Source organism: Ranitomeya imitator, chromosome 3, assembly GCF_032444005.1.
Source record: "Ranitomeya imitator isolate aRanImi1 chromosome 3, aRanImi1.pri, whole genome shotgun sequence".
Classification (NCBI taxonomy): Eukaryota; Metazoa; Chordata; class Amphibia; order Anura; family Dendrobatidae; genus Ranitomeya; species Ranitomeya imitator.
In genome coordinates this window covers 575,867,403-575,889,340 of record NC_091284.1, presented here as the reverse complement: position 1 = coordinate 575,889,340, position 21,938 = coordinate 575,867,403, and the positions used below count along the sequence as shown (strand labels likewise).

Below are 21,938 nucleotides of genomic sequence, written 5' to 3'. Positions count from 1 at the left end.
TTTTTATGGATCAATTTGTGAAGCACCTGGGGGTTCAAAGTGCTCAATATGCATCTAGATAAGTTCCTTGGGTAGTCTAGTTTCCAAAATGGGGTCATATGTGGGGGAGCTCCAATGTTTAGGCACACGGCGGCTCTCCAAACGTGACATGGTGTCCGCTAAAGATTGGAGCTATTTTTTCATTCAAAAAGTCAAATGGCACTCCTTCCCTTCCGAGCCTTGCCGTGCGCCTAAACAGTGGTTTACGCCTACATGTGAGGTATCGGTGTACTCAGGAGATATTGCCCAACAAATTTTAGCATCCATTTTACCCTGATGCCCATGTGAAAATGAAAAAAATTGAGGCTAAAATAAAATTTTTGTGAAAAAAAAGTACTTTTTCATTTTTATGGATCAATTTGTGAAGCACCTGGGGGTTCAAAGTGCTCAATATGCATCTAGATAAGTTCCTTGGGTGGTCTAGTTTCCAAAATGGGGTCACTTGTGGGGGAGCTCCAATGTTTAGGCACACGGCGGCTCTCCAAACGTGACATGGTGTCCGCTAACGATGGAGATAATTTTTCATTCAAAAAGTCAAATGGCGCTCCTTCCCTTCCGAGCCTTAGCATGTGCCCAAACAGTGGTTTACCCCCACATATGAGGTATCGGTGTACTCAGGAGAAATTGCCCAACAAATTTTAGGATCCATTTTATCCTGTTGCCCATGTGAAAATGAAAAAATTGAGGCTAAAATAATTTTTTTGTGAAAAAAAAGTACTTTTTCATTTTTATGGATCAATTTGTGAAGCACCTGGGGGTTCAAAGTGCTCACTATGCATCTAGATAAGTTCCTTGGGGCGTCTAGTTTCCAAAATGGGGTCACTTGTGGGGGAGCTCAAATTTTTAGGCACACGGGGGCTCTCCAAATGTGACATGGTGTCCGCTAAAGAGTGCAGCCAATTTTTCATTCAAAAAGTCAAATGGCGCTCCTTCCCTTTCAAGCCCTGCCGTGCGCCCAAACAGTGGTTTACCCCCACATATGAGGTATCAGCGTACTCAGGACAAATTGGACAACAACTTTCGTGGTTCAGTTTCTCCTTTTACCATTGGGAAAATAAAAAAATTGTTGCTGAAAGATCATTTTTGTGACTAAAAAGTTAAATGTTCATTTTTTCCTTCCATGTTGCTTCTGCTGCTGTGAAGCACCTGAAGGGTTAATAAACTTCTTGAATGTGGTTTTGAGTACCTTGAGGGGTGCAGTTTTTAGAATGGTGTCACTTTTGGGTATTTTCAGCCATATAGACCCCTCAAACTGAGTTCAAATGTGAGGTGGTCCCTAAAAAAAATGGTTTTGTAAATTTCGTTGTAAAAATGAGAAATCGCTGGTCAAATTTTAACCCTTATAACTTCCTAGCAAAAAAAAAAATTGTTTCCAAAATTGTGCTGATGTAAAGTAGACATGTGGGAAATGTTATTTATTAACTATTTTGTGTCACATATCTCTCTGGTTTAACAGAATAAAAATTCAACATTTGAAAATTGCGAAATTTTCAAAATTTTCACCAAATTTCCAATTTTTTCACACATAAACGCAAAAATTATCGACCTAAATTTACCACTAACATGAAGCCCAATATGTCACGAGAAAACAATCTCAGAATCGCTAGGATCCGTTGAAGCGTTCCCGAGTTATTACCTCATAAAGGGACACTGGTCAGAATTGCAAAAAATGGCAAGGTCTTTAAGGTCAAAATAGGCTGGGTCATGAAGGGGTTAATAAATAATATTTCCCTCATGTCTGCTTTACATCAGTACCATTTGTAAAATGTTCATTTATTTTGTTAGCATTTTAGGAGGTTTAAAAATGTAGCAGTAATTTTTCAGTTTTTTCAAGGACATTTACATAATTTTTTTTTTAGGGACTTATTCATGTTTGAAGTGCCTTTATGGGTCCCATATATTGGGAAACACCCAAAAGTTATGCCATTTTTAGAACAGCGCCCCCTGACATATTGCAAACTGCTGTTAGGTAGTTTATTAACCCTTCAGATGCTTTTCAGGAATTAATACAAAGTGTCATGACAGAAATGAAAGTGTGTATTTTTACCACCTTATTGCCTCTAACTTCTGAACAGATTACTACAGCCGTCATACTCTAAGGCCACTATTTGGTCGTGAATTGCAATTGCAAACATCAGAACCACACAATCATGATCTGAGGGCACCAATTAGGATAAAGAGGAAGCCCCCACACTCTGTTAACCATTTATTTGATGGTTGCCAGCAGCATCTAAGGGGTTAAACAGATTTGGACGGTGCAAACACTGATCATGGCTGATGCAGCAAGTTGTCAGCTGTAGTGCACAACCAAGAGCTGCTGGCTTGTCATCTGTGTGGGGAGGCTTTTCTCTTATATCTCAGGTCAGTTAAAAGATGCATTGGCGGTCATTAACCCCTTAACCCCATGGGTGGTTTGCACATTAATGACCAGGCCAATTGTTACTATTCTGACCACTGTCCCTTTATTAGGTTATAACTCTAGAACGCTTCTACGGATCCTGATGATTCTGGCATTGTTTTCTCAAGACACATTGTACTTCATGATAGTTGTAAGATTTCTTTGATATTACCTGCGTTTATTTGTGAAAAAAATGGAAATTTGGTGAAAATTTTTTAAAATTTCACAATTTTCCAAATTTGAATTTTCATGCCCTTAAATCACAGAGATATGTCACACAAAATACTTAATAAGTAACATTCCCCACATGTCCACTTTACATCAGCACAAATTTGGAACCCACATTTTTTTTTTGCTAGTGAGTTATAAGGTTTAAAAGTTGACCAGCAATTTTTCAGTTTTACAACACCATTTTTTTTAGGAACCACATCACATTTGAAGTCACTTTGAGGGGTCTATATGATAGAAAATGCCCAAGTGTGACATCATTCTAAAAACTGCACCCCTCAAGGTGCTCAAAACCACATTGAAGAAGTTTATTAACCCTTCAGATGTTTCACAGGAACTTTTCGAATGTTTAAAAAAAATGAACATTTAACTTTTTTTCACAAAAAAATGACTTCAGCTCCAATTTGTTTTATTTTACCAAAGGTAACAGGAGAAATTGGACCCCAAAAGTTGTTGTACAATTTGTCCTGAGTTGGCTGGAATTGAGATCTGATGCCTTGTCGCGTTTGGAGAGTCGCTGATGTGCCTAAACATTGAAACCCCCCCACAAGTGACAACATTTTGGAGAGTAGATCCCCTAAGGAACTTATCTAGATGTGTGGTGAGCACTTTGATCCACCAAGTGCTTCACAGACGTTTATAATGTAGAGCCGTAAAAATGAAAAATCATATTTTTTCACAAAAATTATCTTTTCGCCCCCAATTTTTTATTTCCCAAGGGTAACAGAAGAAATTGGACTGAAAAAGTTGTTTTGCAATTTTTCCTGAATACACTGATTCCCCATATGTGGGGGTAAACCACTGTTCAGGCGCATGGCACAGCTAGGAAGGGAAAGAGCGCCGTTTGACTTTTCAATGCAAAATTCACTGGAATTGAGATAGGACGCCGTGTCGCATTTGCAGAACCCATGATGTGCCTAAACAGTGGAAACACCGCACAAGTGACACCATTTTGGAAAGTAGACCCCCTAAGGAACTTATCTAGATGTGTTGTTTGAAATTTGAACCCCCAAGCGTTTCACTACAGTTTATATTGCAGAGCTATGAAAATAAAAAATCTTTTTTTCCCATAAAAATAATTTTTTAGCCCCTAAATGTTTATTTTCCCAAGGGTAACAAGAAAAATGGAACAGAAAAATATGTTGTCCAATTTGTCCTGAGTACGCTGATACCCCATATGTTGGGGTAAACCCCTGTTTGGGCGCACGGGTGAGCTTGGAAGGGAAGGAGCACTGTTTTACTTTTCCATTGCAGAATTGGCTGAAATTGAGATCAGACGCCATGTCGCGTTTGGATAGCCCCTGATGTGCCTAAACAGTGGAACCCCCCAAGTGGAACTGAAACCCTAACCCAAACACACCCCTAACCCTAATTCTAACCACACCCCTAACCCCAACTCACCCCTAAGCCTAACCCCAATCCTAACCACACCCCTAACTCCAACACACCCCTAACCCCAATCCCAACCATAACCCTAACCACACCCCTAACCCTGACACACCCCTAATCCCAACCGTAAATGTAATCCAAACCCTAACTTTAGCCCCAACCTAACTTTGACCCCAACCCTAACCCTAACTTTAGCCCCAACCCTAAAATTAGCGCCAACCCTAACTTTAGCCCCAACCCTAACCCTAATGGAAAATGGAAATAAATACATTTTTTTATTGTATTATTTTTCCCTAACTAAGGGGGAGATGAAGAGGATTTGATTTACTATTTATTGCGGGGTTTTTTAGTGGATTTTTATGATTGGCAGCTGTCACACACTAAAAGAAGCTTTTAATTACAAAAGACAGTTTTTGCGTCTCCAAATTTTGAGAGCTATAATTTTTCCATATTTTGGTCCACAAAGTCATGTGAGGTCTTGTTTTTTGCAAACCGAGTTGACGTTATTATTGGTTCTATTTTCGGGCATGTGATATTTGTTGATCGCTCTTTATTCCGTTTTTTTGTGAGGCAGAATGACCAAAAACCAGCTATTCATGAATTTCTTTAGGGGGGGGCGTTTATACCGTTCCATGTTTGGTAAAAGTGATAAAGTAGTTTTATTCTTCGGGTCAGTATGATTACAGTGATACCTCATTTATATAATTATTTTATGTTTTGGCGCTTTTATACGATAAAAGCTATTTTATTTAAAAAATAATTTTTGCATCGCCTTATTCTGAGTGCTATAACTTTTTTTTTTTCTCTGATGACGCTGTATGGCGGCTCGTTTTTTGCAGAACAAGATGGCGTTTTCAGCGGTACAATGTTTTTTTATATCCGTCTTTTTGATCGTGTGTTATTCCATTTTTTGTTCGGCGGTATGATAATAAAGCGTTGCTTTTTGCCTTGTTTTTTTTTTACGGTGTTCACTGAAGGGGTTAACAAGTGGGAAGTTTTATAGGTCGGGTCGTTACAGTCGCGGTGATACTAAATATGTGTACTTTTATTGCTTTTTATTTTTTAGATAAAGAAATCTATTTATTGGAACAATATTTTTTTTTCTTTATTTAGGATTTTTTTTTTACACATGTAAATATACAGTATATATATATATATATTTTTTTTTTACTCTTTTACTTTGTCCCAGGGAGGGACATGACTATATAGTATCAGATCGCTTATCTAACACTTTGCAAAGCACTGTGTCAGATCAGTGATCTGACAGGCAGTGCAGGAGGCTTGCCGGTGCCTGCTCTCAGCAGGCGCCTTCAAGCCACCTCCCTGCAGGACCTGAAAGAAGCCCCGTGGCCATTTTGCATACGGAGCCTGCAGGGAGGAGACACTCGGAACAATGCGATCACATCGCATTGTTTCGAGATTCTCAGGGAAGCACACAGGGAGCCCCTATGCCGCCAGAACGCTGCGATCATGTTTGATCGCAGTGTTCCGGAGGGTAATGTGCCGGGAGCGGTCCATAGTGCCGGATGTCAGCTGTAATAATCAGCTGATACTTGGCACAATCGGCCACGCTCCCCCCGTGAGTGTGGCTGATCACCCATGACCTACTATCCCGTCCCTGGAATTAAGTCCCAGGTCGCTTCTATGGGATAGTACATCATACGGCAGAAAGGAGTTAGGGGGTTAAAATGAAAAGGGGTGGTGCCAGTGTGAGACATGTAGTGACTGACAGTCTGCTCTTCTGATCTACATGTATCACACTGGTAATGTCAAATTCCCATACAGATCTGTGTATATCCTATAGATCTGAATAGCTCATTTACATACTAAGAAAAATATTGATTTTTCTGGAATAAGACTTTGGATTTCAAATATCAAGTTATCATTTTATTTGGCTTTTTTGTGTAATACTTAACAGTATATATGTATATTTTTTATTTAAAAATATGTTCATATTCTGCAACATTTCTGTTGCATTGATAGCAAATCTGCATGTGATAGAGGTCACCCCCCGCATAGGGCATGCTGCAGATTTTCTGCTGCAAGTGAATGGAGTTTTAGGAAAGATATTTAGTTACAAATCCCGCATCCCCTTGTGAGGAGATTTACATTGGATATTAATTGTAAGCCTTTCAAAGCTTTGCATTTTGGCAGACCTTCAGATGGATATCATTAGCTTAGAGATTTCCATTAAAAGATGAATCTTTATTCAAATATTAGATTGCTCTAACAAGCTCACTAATTTCACATACTATAGCCCTTTCTTTGATCACTGGCTGATGTCACAAAATGTTAAATGCCAAGCTTTACACAGCCCTCAGTTAATAACCATTGTGTTTGAAAAGCAAGTAAGACACAACAATCTTAATATATACTTACCTTGTAATGTCTTCACATCCTGTTCCGTCCAGATGTGTCTGGATTCCAGAATTTCATGTGGCGGAAGTTCACCGACCTCCATATTGGGACACCCAAGGGATGGGTGTCTCAATATTGAATCTACTCGTGCTCTTGCGCGGTACCACCAGTGGAGCACCGTCGCACCACACACACACACACACACACACACTGTATACGCCGTACGCACCACACACACACAAACACACACTGTATATGCCGTACGCACCACACACACACACACACACTGTATACGCCGTACACAGAACACACACAGTGTATACGCGGTGGAGAAAGCACATGGGCTACACAGGTCAAAGAAGAGATGACATGAGAGGAGAAGACTGCAGATGGGGAGAGAGAAAGCGCACAGGGGTGAGAGAGACAGAGCACAGGGAGGGAGACAGCTCAAACTGGACAGCACATGAGGGGAGAACACAGCACAGGAAGGAGAGAGACAGCAGACAAGAGGTATAGCACATGGGGTAGACAGGTCAAAGAAGAGACCACAGACGGAAGAAGTCAGCACATGGAGAAAGAGAGAGTGGATAGGTGGGTGAGCACACGGGGGGAGAGATTCTCAACTCTGCAAAGCCTTCCCCCATCATGGCATTACCGCCCACCTGATGCGATAGCATTGGGCCTCCATTTAGTTTTATTATAAAAAGGAATCTGACATTTATGCTGTCTGAACCACAGGGCTGTATGACTCATATAATTGCTGCGTTATTGCGGCTGTGTATGTTTACCTCTGAAAAACTGCAGTGTTTTATGTAAAACTTTGGAAAAAAAATTAGCAGAGAACTGTGCATTTCGGATGACTTATCCACGGCAGGTCTGTGATGGCTTATTCCTGCCCTGTTTCTCTAGACTATCAGGTGCCTACCTTTGCACATACATCTCGGGAGAGACCTTACAGTCAAAGGGATCAGAGCAGGGGTGCAGATATCATTAGTACAACCTGTGCGGCCACACAGGGCCCAAGAGGAAAAGGGGGCCACTACCACCTCCAAAGAAGATGGAATTGATGAACTGTTGGACTGCAAAGGGTCCATTTATTGTTCTTGCACAGAGACCCTCTTCTGTCTGTGCCTGCCAGTGCATCAGGACATGAAGTCGCCAGGGACATGCGTTAGAGTAGTCATCGGAGACGTGGAATCTGCAGACAGCTTTTTGAAGTATGCTTTTTTTTTAAAAGCTTCATCGTTTCAGAGTACGGTAAATCATAATAATGTCATCCATAAATAACCGGTAGCACTGAGTGATTTGACATCACTTAACATATAGAGTACATTGTGTCTTTAGAGCAATGTATTATCAAACATCATGGAGTTCACACTTTCATAATGTATTGGTATGGCCTTACTTATTTAATATCATTCAGTGATAAAAAAAATAAATACATGTAGTAAATAAAAATCTTAATATTTGAATCCTATTTTGTGTAGTCCATCTTTTATGTAGTTTGTGAATAGTACCAATACTGAGTGAAACTACAGATCATTAAAGGCTGTGTTGTATCGTATAACATTACAATATGGTCAAGTACATAGATATATGTCCCTTAGTCATCTGAACAAAATCTCCACTTCCCCAGAACCCTATGGTAATCTTAATAATTTCAGGGGGACCCAGTAGAAAAGTCTTAGCTGTAAAGACTATGAGCATCGTCATACATAATATGTGCAGTGTCATTCCCTATAGCCAAATGCCTTATTTGCTCTGCTTGAAGATCTAATCAATAATGACCAGCATTTTAGTATATTAGTGTAACCGGCTGTTCAGCACTGCTGCACTGTTCCTTTTGTCTCATACACGAGACTATTCTTAAAAGGACAAAGATATTCCGATGCAGAATCATAGCCCGATGCAGAAAAATGTAGCTTGACATCGAACTATAAAAACTCAAAAGCTTTTTTTGTGTTAAGAGATGACTATCTGCATCTAGTTATCTTTCTTGTGTTTTAGTTTTAAGGAAATCTGTCATCAGGATTGTATGTCCCAAACTAATGGCATGTGTGTAAATGGTGCTTCCATGTTTATTACATGCTTACCTTGCTTGTAGAAAACAGTCTTGATATTTTAGAAAAAAACATTGAATTTGAATGCTAACGAGCCGCAAGTGTGGTGTAGCATTCCCTACCAAGATCTCTTGCCCTCTCTCCACTGGTGAACACAGACAGAAGGGGCTCCTGTGCCCTTTGCAGTCCAATAGCTGATGCTAAAGCACAATTGTTTAATTAATAATAATAATCTTTATTTTTATATAGCGCTAACATATTCCGCAGCGCTTTACAGTTTGCACACATTATCATCACTGTCCCTGATGGGGCTCACAATCTAAATTCCCTATCAGTATATCTTTGGAATGTTGGAGGAAACTGGAGAACCTGGAGGAAACCCACGCAAACATGGGGAGAACATACAAACTCCTTGCAGATGTTGTCCTTGCTGGGATTTGATCCCATGACTCCAGCGCTGTAAGGCTGCAGTGCTAACCACTGAGCCACCGTGCTGCCCCAGAATGAAATGAGCCCTATTACCTCTTGGGTCCCTGTGTGTTGTTGCACAGGTGGCGCTAATGATATGTCTGCCCCTGCCTCTCTTCCTATTCCATGCCTGACACCTACCTCCTGCGTCTGACTAACAAGTCACTCTTATTTTAGTAACCTGTTTTCTCTAACAATATCTCTTACCAGCATTGATAGGGGTTGTCACTTGTGCAAATTGACTCACTGGGCCTTGTGACGTCACGTGGACCTTCAAGTGAATGAAGTTCTGGACTAGTAGTCAGATGTCCATAATAGTTGGTTGAGAAATGCTAGATTATTGTAAGATTCTATGTACATCAATATTTTCCAAATGTCCCTGTTCACCTGGGAGTACTGTCCTCCAGCACCGAGTTTTGATGGATAGACTATTGACTAGTGATATGTTTCTTGTTGCCTTCACAGGTGGCGTTCACTTTCCTTTTTGACCTGGAAGCTCTGCTGAAGATTTGGTGTTTAGGATTTACAGGCTACATTAGCTCTTCTCTTCACAAGTTTGAACTGCTCCTTGTAGTTGGAACAACTCTTCATATTTATCCAGTTCTCTATCACTCCCAGTTTACATACTTTCAGGTACATGTAGAAGTTTGCACCTTGTTTTTATACATTTATTCTTAGGCCAAATTGTTTGAAAGTTTTAAAACCACAACCCTTGTCCGTATGCCATGTAAGGAGGGGTGTGCAATTAATTTTCCTGAGGTACCATGTGAGATACCTTGACTGTTTTGCAGGGTTTAACCAATAGACTGAACTTAGTTCTGCTCAATATTACTGTATTCGTATCAATATTTTATAACAACAGTAAGAATGAGTTTTATTATCACTTACATTTAATATAAATATAATATAATAAATAGTTTAATATTAAGAATAATTACCATATTTTGCGGCTTATAAGACGCACCAAACCATAAGACATCCCCTAAATATTGGGGAGAAAAATAGGGAAACATTTTTTTAAAATAAAATAGTGGTGCGTCTTATAGGCTGCATTTCGGCAGCTGATCCGGAGGGATGGGGGGCAGCTGCGATGAAGGTCCCAGGAGTCAGGGTCTCTGCTGCAGTAAGATGCTGGCGACAGCAAGAGTGGGGCGATGCTACGGCTCCAGACTGGCTTCTGGCTTTCAGAAAATATTGGTGCACTTTCCATTGTTTTCACTGAGATGGACTTCGGGAAAATGGCCACCGGACACAGCACATGCGCAGATTGAGATCTTGGGAACAGAGATTTTTCATTTTTCAAAGTCCACTGCAGTGGAAATGATAGGAAATTCATACTGCTCTATTATTCATTGTTAACTATAGATAATAAACATACAGTAGATGTACTCTGATCTGCCGCGATCCATACTATGATATTTGTCGTGTTCATATTCTCGCTCTTTTCTCTCACTCACAATTCTTCTGCATTCTCTTGGTTCTCCAATGTCACATATGCTCCTTTCCTGCAAGTAAGGGTCACTTTGCCTCATCTAAGCACGTTTGTTGAGCACTGCAATGCTGCTGGTACTTCACTGTCATGTTGCATTTGATTTCTGGCCCTTTGGGTGCTATGGTTTGTCTATGGGCCGGACAGTGACAGCAACATAGGGCTGTATGTGGCCCGATGGACACAGCTTGCCTAGATCTCGCTGATAAGAATGTGTAGATCAAGCAGCTCTCACTTTAACCTCTTTACGCCCTGAAGGTGGTTAGCACGTTAATGATTTTTGTAATTCTGACCACTGTTATTTTATGAGGTAATAACTCTGGAATGCTTAAATGGATCTCAGTGATTCTGAGAATGTTTTTTCGTGACATATTGTACTTCATGATAGTGGTAAAATTCCTGTGATATGACTTGAGTTTATTTGTGAAAAAAATGGAAATTTGGAAAATAATTTCTCAATTTTTAAACTTAGATTTTTCATGCCCTTGAATCACAGAGATACCGTATATACTCGAGTATAAGCCGACTCGAGTATAAGCCGACCCCCCTAATTTTGCCACAAAAACTGGGAAACTCGAGTATAAGCCTAGGGTAGGAAATGCAGCAGCTACCGGTGAATTTCAAAAATAAAAATAGATGCTCCATACCATTCATTATTGCCCCATAGATGTGCCATAGAAAGCTGTGCCATATAGTGCTCTGCACCGTTCATTATGGCCCCATAGATGTGCCATATAAAGCTGTGCCATATAGTGCTCTGCACCGTTCATTATTGCCCCATAGATGTGCCATAGAAAGCTGTGCCATATAGAAAGCTCTGCCCCGTTCATTATTGCCCCATAGATGTGCCATATAAAGCTGTGCCATATAGTGCTCTGCACCGTTCATTATTGCCCCATAGATGTGCCATAGAAAGCTGTGCCATATAGAAAGCTCTGCCATATAGTGCTCTGCACCGTTCATTATTGCCCCATAGATGTGCCATATAAAGCTGTGCCATATAGTGCTCTGCACCGTTCATTATTGCCCCATAGATGCTCCATATAAAGCTGTGCCATATAGAATGCTCTGCACCGTTCATTATAGCCCCATAGATGTGCCATATAAAGCTGTGCCATATAGTGCCCTGCACCGTTCATTATTGCCCCATAGATGTGCCATAGAAAGCTATGCCATATAGTGCTCTGCACCGTTCATTATGGCCCCATAGATGTGCCATATAAAGCTTTGCCATATAGGCTCTGCACCATTCATTATTGCCCCATAGATGTGCCATATAAAGCTGTGCCATATAGTGCTCTGCACCGTTCATTATTGCCCCATAGATGTGCCATAGAAAGCTGTGCCATATAGTGCTCTGCACCGTTCATTATGGCCCCATAGATGTGCCATATAAAGCTGTGCCATATAGTGCTCTGCACCGTTCATTATTGCCCCATAGATGTGCCATAGAAAGCTGTGCCATATAGAAAGCTCTGCCATATAGTGCTCTGCACCGTTCATTATTGCCCCATAGATGTGCCATAGAAAGCTGTGCCATATAGTGCTCTGCTATATAGAATACTCTGCACCGTTGAATATTGCCCCATAGATGTGCCATATAAAACTGTGCCATATATAATGCTGCTGCTGCAATAAAAAAAAATGACATACTCCGCTCTCTTGCTGCTTGCAGCTCCTCAGCGTCCCGTCTCGGCGTCTCTCCGCACTGACTGTTCAGGCAGAGGGCGGCGCGCACAGGAGCCTCGGAAGCAGGTAAGTATGGCTCAGACCTCTCTCACCCTCACCCACCGACCCCACCGCCGACCGTGACTCGAGTATAAGCCGAGAGGGGCACTTTCAGCCCAAAAATTTGGGCTGAAAATCTCAGCTTATACTCGAGTATATACGGTATGTCATACACAATAGTTATTAAATAACATTTCCCACATGTCTACTTTAAAATCAGCACAATTTTGAAACTTTTTTTTAATTAGGAGGTTATAAGGATAAATTTTTCAAACAAAATTTACAAAACCATATTTTAGGGACCACATCACATTTGAAGTCACTTTGAGGGGTCTATAAGATAGAAAATACCCAAACGTGACACATTCTAAAAACTGCACCCCTCAAGGTGCTCAAAACCACATTCAAGAAGTTTATTAACCTTTCAGGTGCTTCTCAGGAATTTTTGGAATGTGGAAAAAAAAAGTGAACATTTAACTTTTTTGCACAAAAAATTTACTTCAGTTCCAAATTTTTACATTTTGAAAAGGGTAACAGGAAAAAATGTACTCCAAAATTTGTTGTAATTTCCCCTGAGCATGCCAATACCCGATATAGGGGAGAAAACCACTGTTTGAGCGCACGGCAGAGCCTGGAAGGGAAGGAGCACCATTTGACTTTTTGAATGCAACATTTGCTGGAACAATTATCGGATGCCATGTCGCATTTGCAGAGCCTCTGATGTGGCTAAACAGTGAAAATACCCCACAAGTTACACCATTTTGGAAACTACACCCCTCAAGGAACTGATCTAGATGTATGGTGAGCATATTGAACCCTCAGGTGCTTCAGAGAAGTTTATAACGTTGAGCCCTGAAAATAAAAAAAAATCACATTTTCCCCACAAAAATGATTTTAACCCCAAATGTTGCATTTTCATAAGGGTAACAGGAGAAATAGCACCATACAATTTGTTGTGCAATTGCTCCTGAGAACGCCAATACCTTATATGAGGGGTAAAACTACTGTTTGGGCGCACGGCAAGGCTCAGAAGGTAATGAGCATCATTTAACCTTTTGAATGTAACATTACCTGGATGTCATTTCCCATTTGGAGAGTCCCTGATGCCCCTAAAGAGTTGAAACCTGCCGAACTGACCCCATTTTGGAAACTAGACTCCTCAAGGAATGTATTTAGATGTGTGGTGAGCACCTTGAACCTCCAGAACAGCAGAATCCCCCATAAGTGACCCCATTTTACAAACTACACCTCTCAGTGAATTCATCTAGGGGTGCAGTGATCATATTGACACCACAGGTGTGTCACAGAATTTCATACCATTGAAAAAGTGAATAAAAAATAACTACATTTTTACCACCAAAATATTGTTTTAGCCCCAGATATTACATTTTCACACAAGAAGTGGGTAAAAATGGCATCATAATTTGTCCCACAATTTCTACTGAACAGGGCAATGCCCCATATGTGGCTGTACAGTTCTTCTTAATCATATGGAGAGACTCGGGAGGAATGGAGCGCTATTTGCCTTCTGGAGCTCAGCTCTTCCTAGAACTGTTTGCGAAATCCATATGCAGAGCCCCAAATTGCTAGAAGAGTAGACTCCCTGCTCAGGTGACCCCATTTTGTAAATTATACCCCTTTGGGAATTAATCTACAGGTGTAGTGACGATTTTGACTCCATATGTGTTTTCCAGAAACAAGCAGCATTGAATGTTGCCAAGTGAAAATTACAAACTGTCATTGTAGTGACCAGTGTGCTGTAGTGACCGGTACGTTGCAGTCACCAGTACATTATGCCCAGCCCGTGCTTTTGGAGTCATGCACCCGTAAGTTAGGCGGGCTCTCATCGCTTCAGAAATGCCAAACATCATGGCAGCGATCTAAGGGCAGAGGGTCTGTCATCCCTCTTTCTGCTCCCGGAATGCTGCAGTCAAGTTTGATTGCAGCATTTAGGGAGTTAAAGTGTCGGGAGCGGTTCAGGACCATTCCTGGCACTTTGTGCTGGGTGTCAGCTGTTAGAATCAGCTGACACCTGGAGGCAATTGCACGCGCACAGCCTGTGTGTGCGCACGATCGCCTGGACATAATAATCCATCCCGTGTCAATAAGTACCAGGGCACAGTGACGTATTATTACAGACAGTGTCAGAAAGGGGTTAAGGGCTCATTCAGAGCAATTTTCATCAATGGAATGATTTGAAAACAATTAAATGATTATTGTAAATCAAAATTAATATCCCATGGAGGTCTGGATTTGGAATGATACTCAAAATCAAAATGGAAAATCAAATTACAGGCTGATATAACTACAGTGGCATTGCCTCAAGACAAGGAAATTATGTTCAGTAGTGTAACTGCTCTCACCCCTTGAGGTACAGTAGCATGAGGTTGTGTGTACAACCCGCTGAAGTTGCTCATGTAGTGCAGCTCATTCAGGATGGCACATCAATGTGAGACTTTGCAAGAAGGGTAGCTGTGTCTGTCAGCACAGTGTCCAAAACATGGAGCAGATACCAGGAGACAAGCCAGTACACCAGGACATGTGGACAGAACAACCCAGCAGCAGGATTGTTACCTCCTCCTTTAAGCAAGGAGGAACAGTGACAGAGCCCTGCAAAATGACCTCTAGCAGGCCATTAACATCCATGTGTCTGTTCAAACTGTCAACAAACAGAATTCATGAGGCTGGTATGAGGGCCCGACATCCACAAGCTTACAGTGCAACACTGTGCAGGGCGTTTGGCATTTGCCAGAGAACACCAAGATTGGCAGATTTGACTTTGGTGCCATGTGCTTTTCACAGATGAGAGCAGGTTCACACTGAGCACATGTGACAGACATTACTGGTCTGCAGATGCTGTGGAGAACGTTTTGCTGTCTGCAACATCCTCCATAATGACCATTTTGGCAGTGGGTCACTAATGGTGTGGGGAGGCATTTCTATGGAGGGCCACACAGCCTTCCATGTGCTAGCCAGAGGTACCCTGACTGCCATTGGGTACCAGGATGAGATCCCCAGACCCATTGTGAGACCATATGCACGTGCCCTGGGTTCCTTTTGATGCATGGCAATGCTAGGCCTTTTGTGGATGAAGTGTGTCAGTAGTTCTTGCATGATGAAGGTATTGATTCTATGGACTGTCCTGCCCATTCCGCAGACCTGAATCCGTTTGAGCACATCTGGGACATCATGTCTCATTCCATTCACGAATGCCACGTTGCACCACAGACTGTCCAGGAGTTGACTGATACTTTAATCCAGGTGTGGGAGGAGATCCCTCAGGAGAACATCTGCCACCTTATCAGGACAATGCCCAAGCATGGTAGGGAGGTCATACAGACACGTGGAGGCTGCACACACTACTCAGCATCATTTTCTTGTCTTGAGGCATTTCCACTGAAGTTGGATCAGCCTGTAAGTTGATTTTCTACTTTGATTTCATGTATCATTCCAAATCCAGACCTCCATGGAATATTACTTATGATTTACATTGATCATTTTTATGTTTTATTGTTCTCAACGCACTCTACTATGTAATGAATAAAGATTTGTAACTGAAATATTTCATTCAGTAATATGGTACTTTAGTGTTCATTTAATTTTTGAGCAGTGTAGTTTGAAAGTTTATTTTTTATAGATAAGTTTATAGGTGTGTGGATGCCACTGTAAGTCAATACGTAAAACAGTGGTGCCTGTCAACATTAGGCTGCAATCAATGGACAAAAGAAACTGGAGAGACAACAAAGCGTAAATAGGGTCTTATCTTTGTAACAGTGTTAGAGGATATGCACAAATGTGCTAACCTGGTCGGGATATGTGCACTCAGCCACCGATCAGGCTTAAGGCTTCTACAAACTCATGATAAAAGCATAAACTGGAAAACAAATGGAAGTCAAACGCCAAATATATAAGAAAATAGATGATTTTTATTTCAAAATAACTAAACAAAACATTTAAAATACATATAAGGGGGGAACACACCACAAAGTAAACTGCAACACATACATATGTACCAAAAATAAGATATAAAAATATAAGCGCCTTTTTGAAAGAACCAATTGTAACAATGTATAATATTAACTGTATGTATAATATTAACTGGCCCAAATGTATACAAGTCTGGGTGGGGACTCAATTCCACGGTGTGCCACCCCTAAGCCAGATGCTCACAATATACATAAATAGCACCCATTGCCTATAGCCTGCCAGTGCGTCCAATAGAATATATGCTATAAATAAGCTATTATAAAGTGCCTACTAAATTATGTTAAAGTAAAGTGCAAGAAGTGCTTCCTACATAGGTGGCCTCATATGTGCATAATGTTATGCTTCCAGTAAGCAAAGACAGGCATAGACAATATATAAGGTGCAAGTAACGGCTAAAGGTGCCAAATGGTACATAACCTGTGTCAGCAGTACGACCCCAACGCGCGTTTCGCGATAGCTTCTTCCAGGGGGATTGTCGACAATCCCCCTGGAAGAAGCTATCGCGAAACGCGCGTTGGGGTCATACTGCTGACACAGGTTATGTACCATTTGGCACCTTTAGCCGTTACTTGCACCTTATATATTGTCTATGCCTGTCTTTGCTTACTGGAAGCATAACATTATGCACATATGAGGCCACCTATGTAGGAAGCACTTCTTGCACTTTACTTTAACATAATTTAGTAGGCACTTTATAATAGCTTATTTATAGCATATATTCTATTGGACGCACTGGCAGGCTATAGGCAATGGGTGCTATTTATGTATATTGTGAGCATCTGGCTTAGGGGTGGCACACCGTGGAATTGAGTCCCCACCCAGACTTGTATACATTTGGGCCAGTATATTATACATTGTTACAATTGGTTCTTTCAAAAAGGCGCTTATATTTTTATATCTTATTTTTGGTACATATGTATGTGTTGCAGTTTACTTTGTGGTGTGTTCCCCCCTTATATGTATTTTAAATGTTTTGTTTAGTTATTTTGAAATAAAAATCATCTATTTTCTTATATATTTGGCGTTTGACTTCCTTGGTTATATATGGGATGAGTTTATAGTGGAAGTGCCACGTACCTAGGTCTTGAGTCTTTTTTGGAAAACAAATGAGTTAATCTGTGCTGCCATTGAAAAGAAAAAGATACAAAATTCAATTTTAGGCAGCTTATAACTTAACTCTTTTAGAAGTACACAATTTCTTCATCAGGACAAACTAAGAACTTTTCAGATTTTAATAACATTTCTGTAGATTCAAATTGATTGATGTTAATTTATGTACATACCATATATACTCGAGTATAAGCCAAGATTTTCAGTCCATTTTTGGGGGCTGAAAGTCCCCCTCCGGCTTATACTCGAGTCATACCTTGGGGTCGGCAGGGGAGGGGGAGCGGGGTCTATGTAATAATTCTCACCTGCTCCTGGCGCGGTCCCTGCAGGTCCCTGGTTCCCCGGCGCCTCAGCTTCTTCCTGTACTGAGCAGTCACATGTACTGCTCATTACAGTAATGAATATGCGGCTCCACCTCCCATAGGGGTGGAGCCGCATATTCATTACTGTAATGAGCAGTACCATGTGACCGCTCAATACAGGAAGAAGCTGCGGTGCCGGGGAACCAGGGACTGCACCGCGCCAGGAGCAGGTGAGTATAATGGGGAGGGGGAGCGCTGCGCGATAGTCACCTCTCCTCGTTCCAGCCGCCGTTCCGCCTTCAGCGTCTTCTGCAGTGACGCTCAGGTCAGAGGGCGCGGTGACGTGGTTAGTGCGTGCCCTCTGCCTGAATGTCAGTGCAGAAGACGCTGAAGGCAGAGCGGTGGCCGGAAAGAGGAAAGGTGAATATTTAAAGTGTCGGGGGCCTGAGCGACAAGAGGTGAGTATGTGATTTTATTTTTTTTTATCGCAGCAACAGCAAATGGGGCAAGTGTCTGTATAGAGCATCTTATGGGGCCATTATCAACATTTGTGCAGGATTATATGGGGCAAATATCTTTATGGAGCATCTTATGGGGCCATAATTAACATTTGTGCAGCACTATATAGGGCAAATATCTTTATGGAGCATCTTATGGGGCCATAACGTTTGTGCAGCATTATGTTGGGCAAATGTGTCTATGGAGCATCTTATGGGCCCATTATTAACCTTTATGCAGGATTATGTGGGGCATACTTTAATATGGAGCATCTTATGGGGCCCATCATAAACTTTATGGAGCATTATATGGGGCGTATTTTGTATGGAGTATCTTATGGGGCCCATCATGAACTGTATGGAACATTATATGGGTCTCCTGATTCAATATGGATATTCAAAAACACTTACCCTATTGATGTCTCAATTAATTTTACTTTTATTGGTATCTATTTTTACTTTTGAAATTTACCGGTAGCTGCTGCATTTCCCACCCTAGGCTTATACTCGAGTCATTAAGTTTTCCCAGTTTTTTGTGGCAAAATTAGGGGGGGGGGTCGGCTTATACTCTTATACTCGAGTATATATGGTAGGTTTTGGAAATGTATGTTCAGATGAAGGATGCTTATATGAATTGTAACTATAGAGATTTTGTTTTGTTTCTATCCTGATACATATGGGAGCAGGTATGTACACTGACAAACATGACATTTTTTACCATTTGGTTTACTTTCTATTCTAATATTCTCCTTAATTTCCCTGCAAAATAAAACTAATGTTTATTGTGGGCAACAGTCTGTAGACAACATCAAGGAAAAATAAAAAGAAAGATCTGAATTTTTCAGTAATATATCAATGCTTCTTCTTGTTGCAGGTGCTAAGAGTTGTCCGACTTATCAAGATTTCTCCTGCTTTGGAGGACTTTGTGTATAAAATATTTGGACCTGGTAAAAAACTTGGAAGCCTGGTCGTGTTCACTGCCAGCCTCCTAATTGTTATGTCAGCGATCAGTTTGCAGATGTTCTGCTTTGTGGAGGAGTTAGACCGGTTCACCACTTTTCCTCGGGTATGTAGTAAACATGGCAATAATATGATATTGTTTTGTAATTTAGTCTTCCATAAAGAAAACTTCTTTCAAATCAGATACAGATACAGACAACAGAATTGGATATTTAAAAGTCAAACATAAAAGGGCCTGATAGTGATATAAAAGTGGAGAGATGTACAGTTGTGGCCAAAAGTTTTGAAACTGACACAAATTGTTGTTTTCACTAAGTTTCCTTCTTCAGTATTTTTACATCTTTCAATTAGATGTTTCTGATTACCGAAGTACAATTCTAAGCATTTCATGCCTTTTTACACTTTAATTGACAAGCACATACATTTTATGCAGAGATTTAATATTTACAGTATTGACCATTATTTTTCAAGACTTCTCCTCTTTGCCCTGGTATGTTGTATATCAGCTTCTGAGCCAAATTCTGACATCCTATTCTTTTCTAATCAATGCTTGGAGATTACCACAATTTCTGTGGTTTTTGTTTGTCCATTGAGATCTGGTGAGTTTCTTGGCCATGGATCCAAAATTTCAATGTTTTGATCACTAGGACACTTAGTTATACCTTTTGCTTTGTAACTTGGTGCTTCATCTTGTTGGAAAAAGCATTGTTCATCATCAAATTGCTTCTAGATCTTTGGGAGAAGTTGCTCTTGGAGAATATTTAGATACCATTCTATATTATTTCATTGTCCTTAGGAAAAAATTGAGTGACCCCACTGCCTTGGATTGAAAAGCAACTACACACATGAATAGCCTAAGGGTGCTTTACTTTTCACATGACACAAGACTCATGGTAGCGAATTTGACTTTATCACCAGCTATAGCACTCTGTATATTCAACTTCAATGTACAAAGCTTAGTAACCAGTTTTGAGGTGCTTCACAGATGTAACAGTAAAACTTTATTGAGACTTCTTTGCATCACAGACATCTGAATGAGGCTTTACACTGACTGAGCTTGGCTCAGTCACTGTTCAGAGTAAGATCCCAAAGAGACTGAAAAACAAAGTAAGAAATAAAAATAGTCCAAATTAACCCCTACTCCCCCATTAAAGAAGCGCTCACATTAATTTTTTTATTTCCTAAACTTGTGTAAAATTCTATGTCGAGCTGTGTAAGTGTATTGATATGCTCACCGTTTGCCATCTTCACCTGGTTCACAGCGCCTCTTCAGTCGTCTTTTCTCCAGTCACATAATGGTGATTGCAACTCACTGGATCACAATGTGCTCTATGTGTGAGTCGAAAGTTAATATTACAATATAATAAAAGGGAGCCTCGTTCTGATACATCATAGGCTAACATTGTAATAGCAACTTCCAATTCACAGATAAAGTGTTGGGAGGGTGATCTGGCTGTTAGAAATTGCTGTCATGTGTTTGAAAAGAGAAACAAAGTGGCGTTGTGAACCAGGTGAAGATGCCGATCAGTGAGAAAATCAATACACTTACAATACACTATACACAAATTTATAGCGGTCTGGAGAATTAAAAAAATGAACGGGAGAAGCATGTTTAAAAATAAATTTAAAAAATTACTATAGTGGTATTTACACATCTGTAAAAAACTGGTTATCAAAAATGTAAAATTAATTAACTCCTACAAGAAATGACATCAAGAGAAAAATAATCAAAATGCCTGAATTATACTTTTCATCACTCCACCTCCCTAAAAAATGCAATAAAATGCAATCAAACCATTGTATGTACCTTAAAATGGTATAAATGAAAATGTCAGCTCACCATACAAATAACAAGCCCTAACATATTTTCATGAAGGAAAACAAAAACATAATGAGTCTCAGAATATTGTGCCATTAATACTTAATGTTTTTTCAATTGTTGACTTTTTCTTTCTTTGACACATTCCTTGTAAAGACAGAAAAAAGACAATTTTGGACTTTGCACAAAATTCATAAATTCAGTACGCCATTTTAATCACTTTGGTGCAAAAAATGTCAGTTTACAGTACAAGTCAAAAAATAAAAGTGGCTTAAAGAAGCACAAATGATGAATTGAGTTTAAAGTTTTTTTTTATTCTGTTTAGAATAAAAAGTACAAAATTTCACAGTTATAATACCAAACCAACAGTCGTGCATGGTGGTGCTCTCTTCTGAGTACCTGGACAATTGCCCCTTAATGAAAAAAAAACACAAGCTAACAAGGAGAGATACCATGTAGTATGCAATAGTTGATGACATCTGGCATATATAAACCTTTATCTCAAGTCATATAATAGGGACTTGCCCAATGAAAACCTGGGATGCTTTGTCTGTGCATCATTGTAACACGTTCTGTCATTCCTCAACTGTTATTTTTAGTTTGATTGAGCTGTTTAGCTACAAATCATGTAGAATATTAAAAGCACTGCCCTTGATCCTTGCTTGCTTGTATGTAATATCTAGTTGATGAAACAGAAAACTCTTCTTCTAAAGGGCATTGTTGTTATATAATCAAAATAAGGTGTCTCCCCCCAGCAAATTGCATATTTGTGCTAAGCAATCTGATGTGATGATTTGTGAAAGTCCAGGTTTACAGGAACATTGTCAGCTCTGATCAAGCTGTTAGTAAACTGTTTAAAATAAATGTAGACATGGCTAGCCTGGATCTGTCAGAGGCGGTTTTGTTTATTCTTGTGTCCTAAAGTAGAAAAAGAAAAAAAAAATAACCAAGCCACATTATAGTTTGTAAAGTAACATTGTTGGTGTTTTGAATGTTTTATATTGTTCGCTGGTGGGGTTAATAATTTAAGTATTTTATGTCAAATAGTGTAATATTTTAATCTTGAATGTATAAAACACTTAATGGTTGAAAAGCAGAGCTGAGAG

At 40.2% G+C, this 21,938-nt stretch overlaps 1 protein-coding gene across 2 annotated transcripts in view; it reads left to right on the top strand.

The window, feature by feature from the left end:
• NALCN (sodium leak channel, non-selective) overlaps positions 1–21,938 on the top strand; it is a 1,007,092-nt gene that overhangs the window by 483,528 nt on the left and 501,626 nt on the right. For both annotated transcript variants that reach the window (XM_069757980.1, XM_069757979.1), the window contains exons 12-13: positions 9,406–9,573; positions 18,928–19,119. In XM_069757980.1, coding sequence (XP_069614081.1) covers positions 9,406–9,573; positions 18,928–19,119 — 360 coding nt within the window. The remainder of the gene's footprint in view (positions 1–9,405; positions 9,574–18,927; positions 19,120–21,938) is intronic.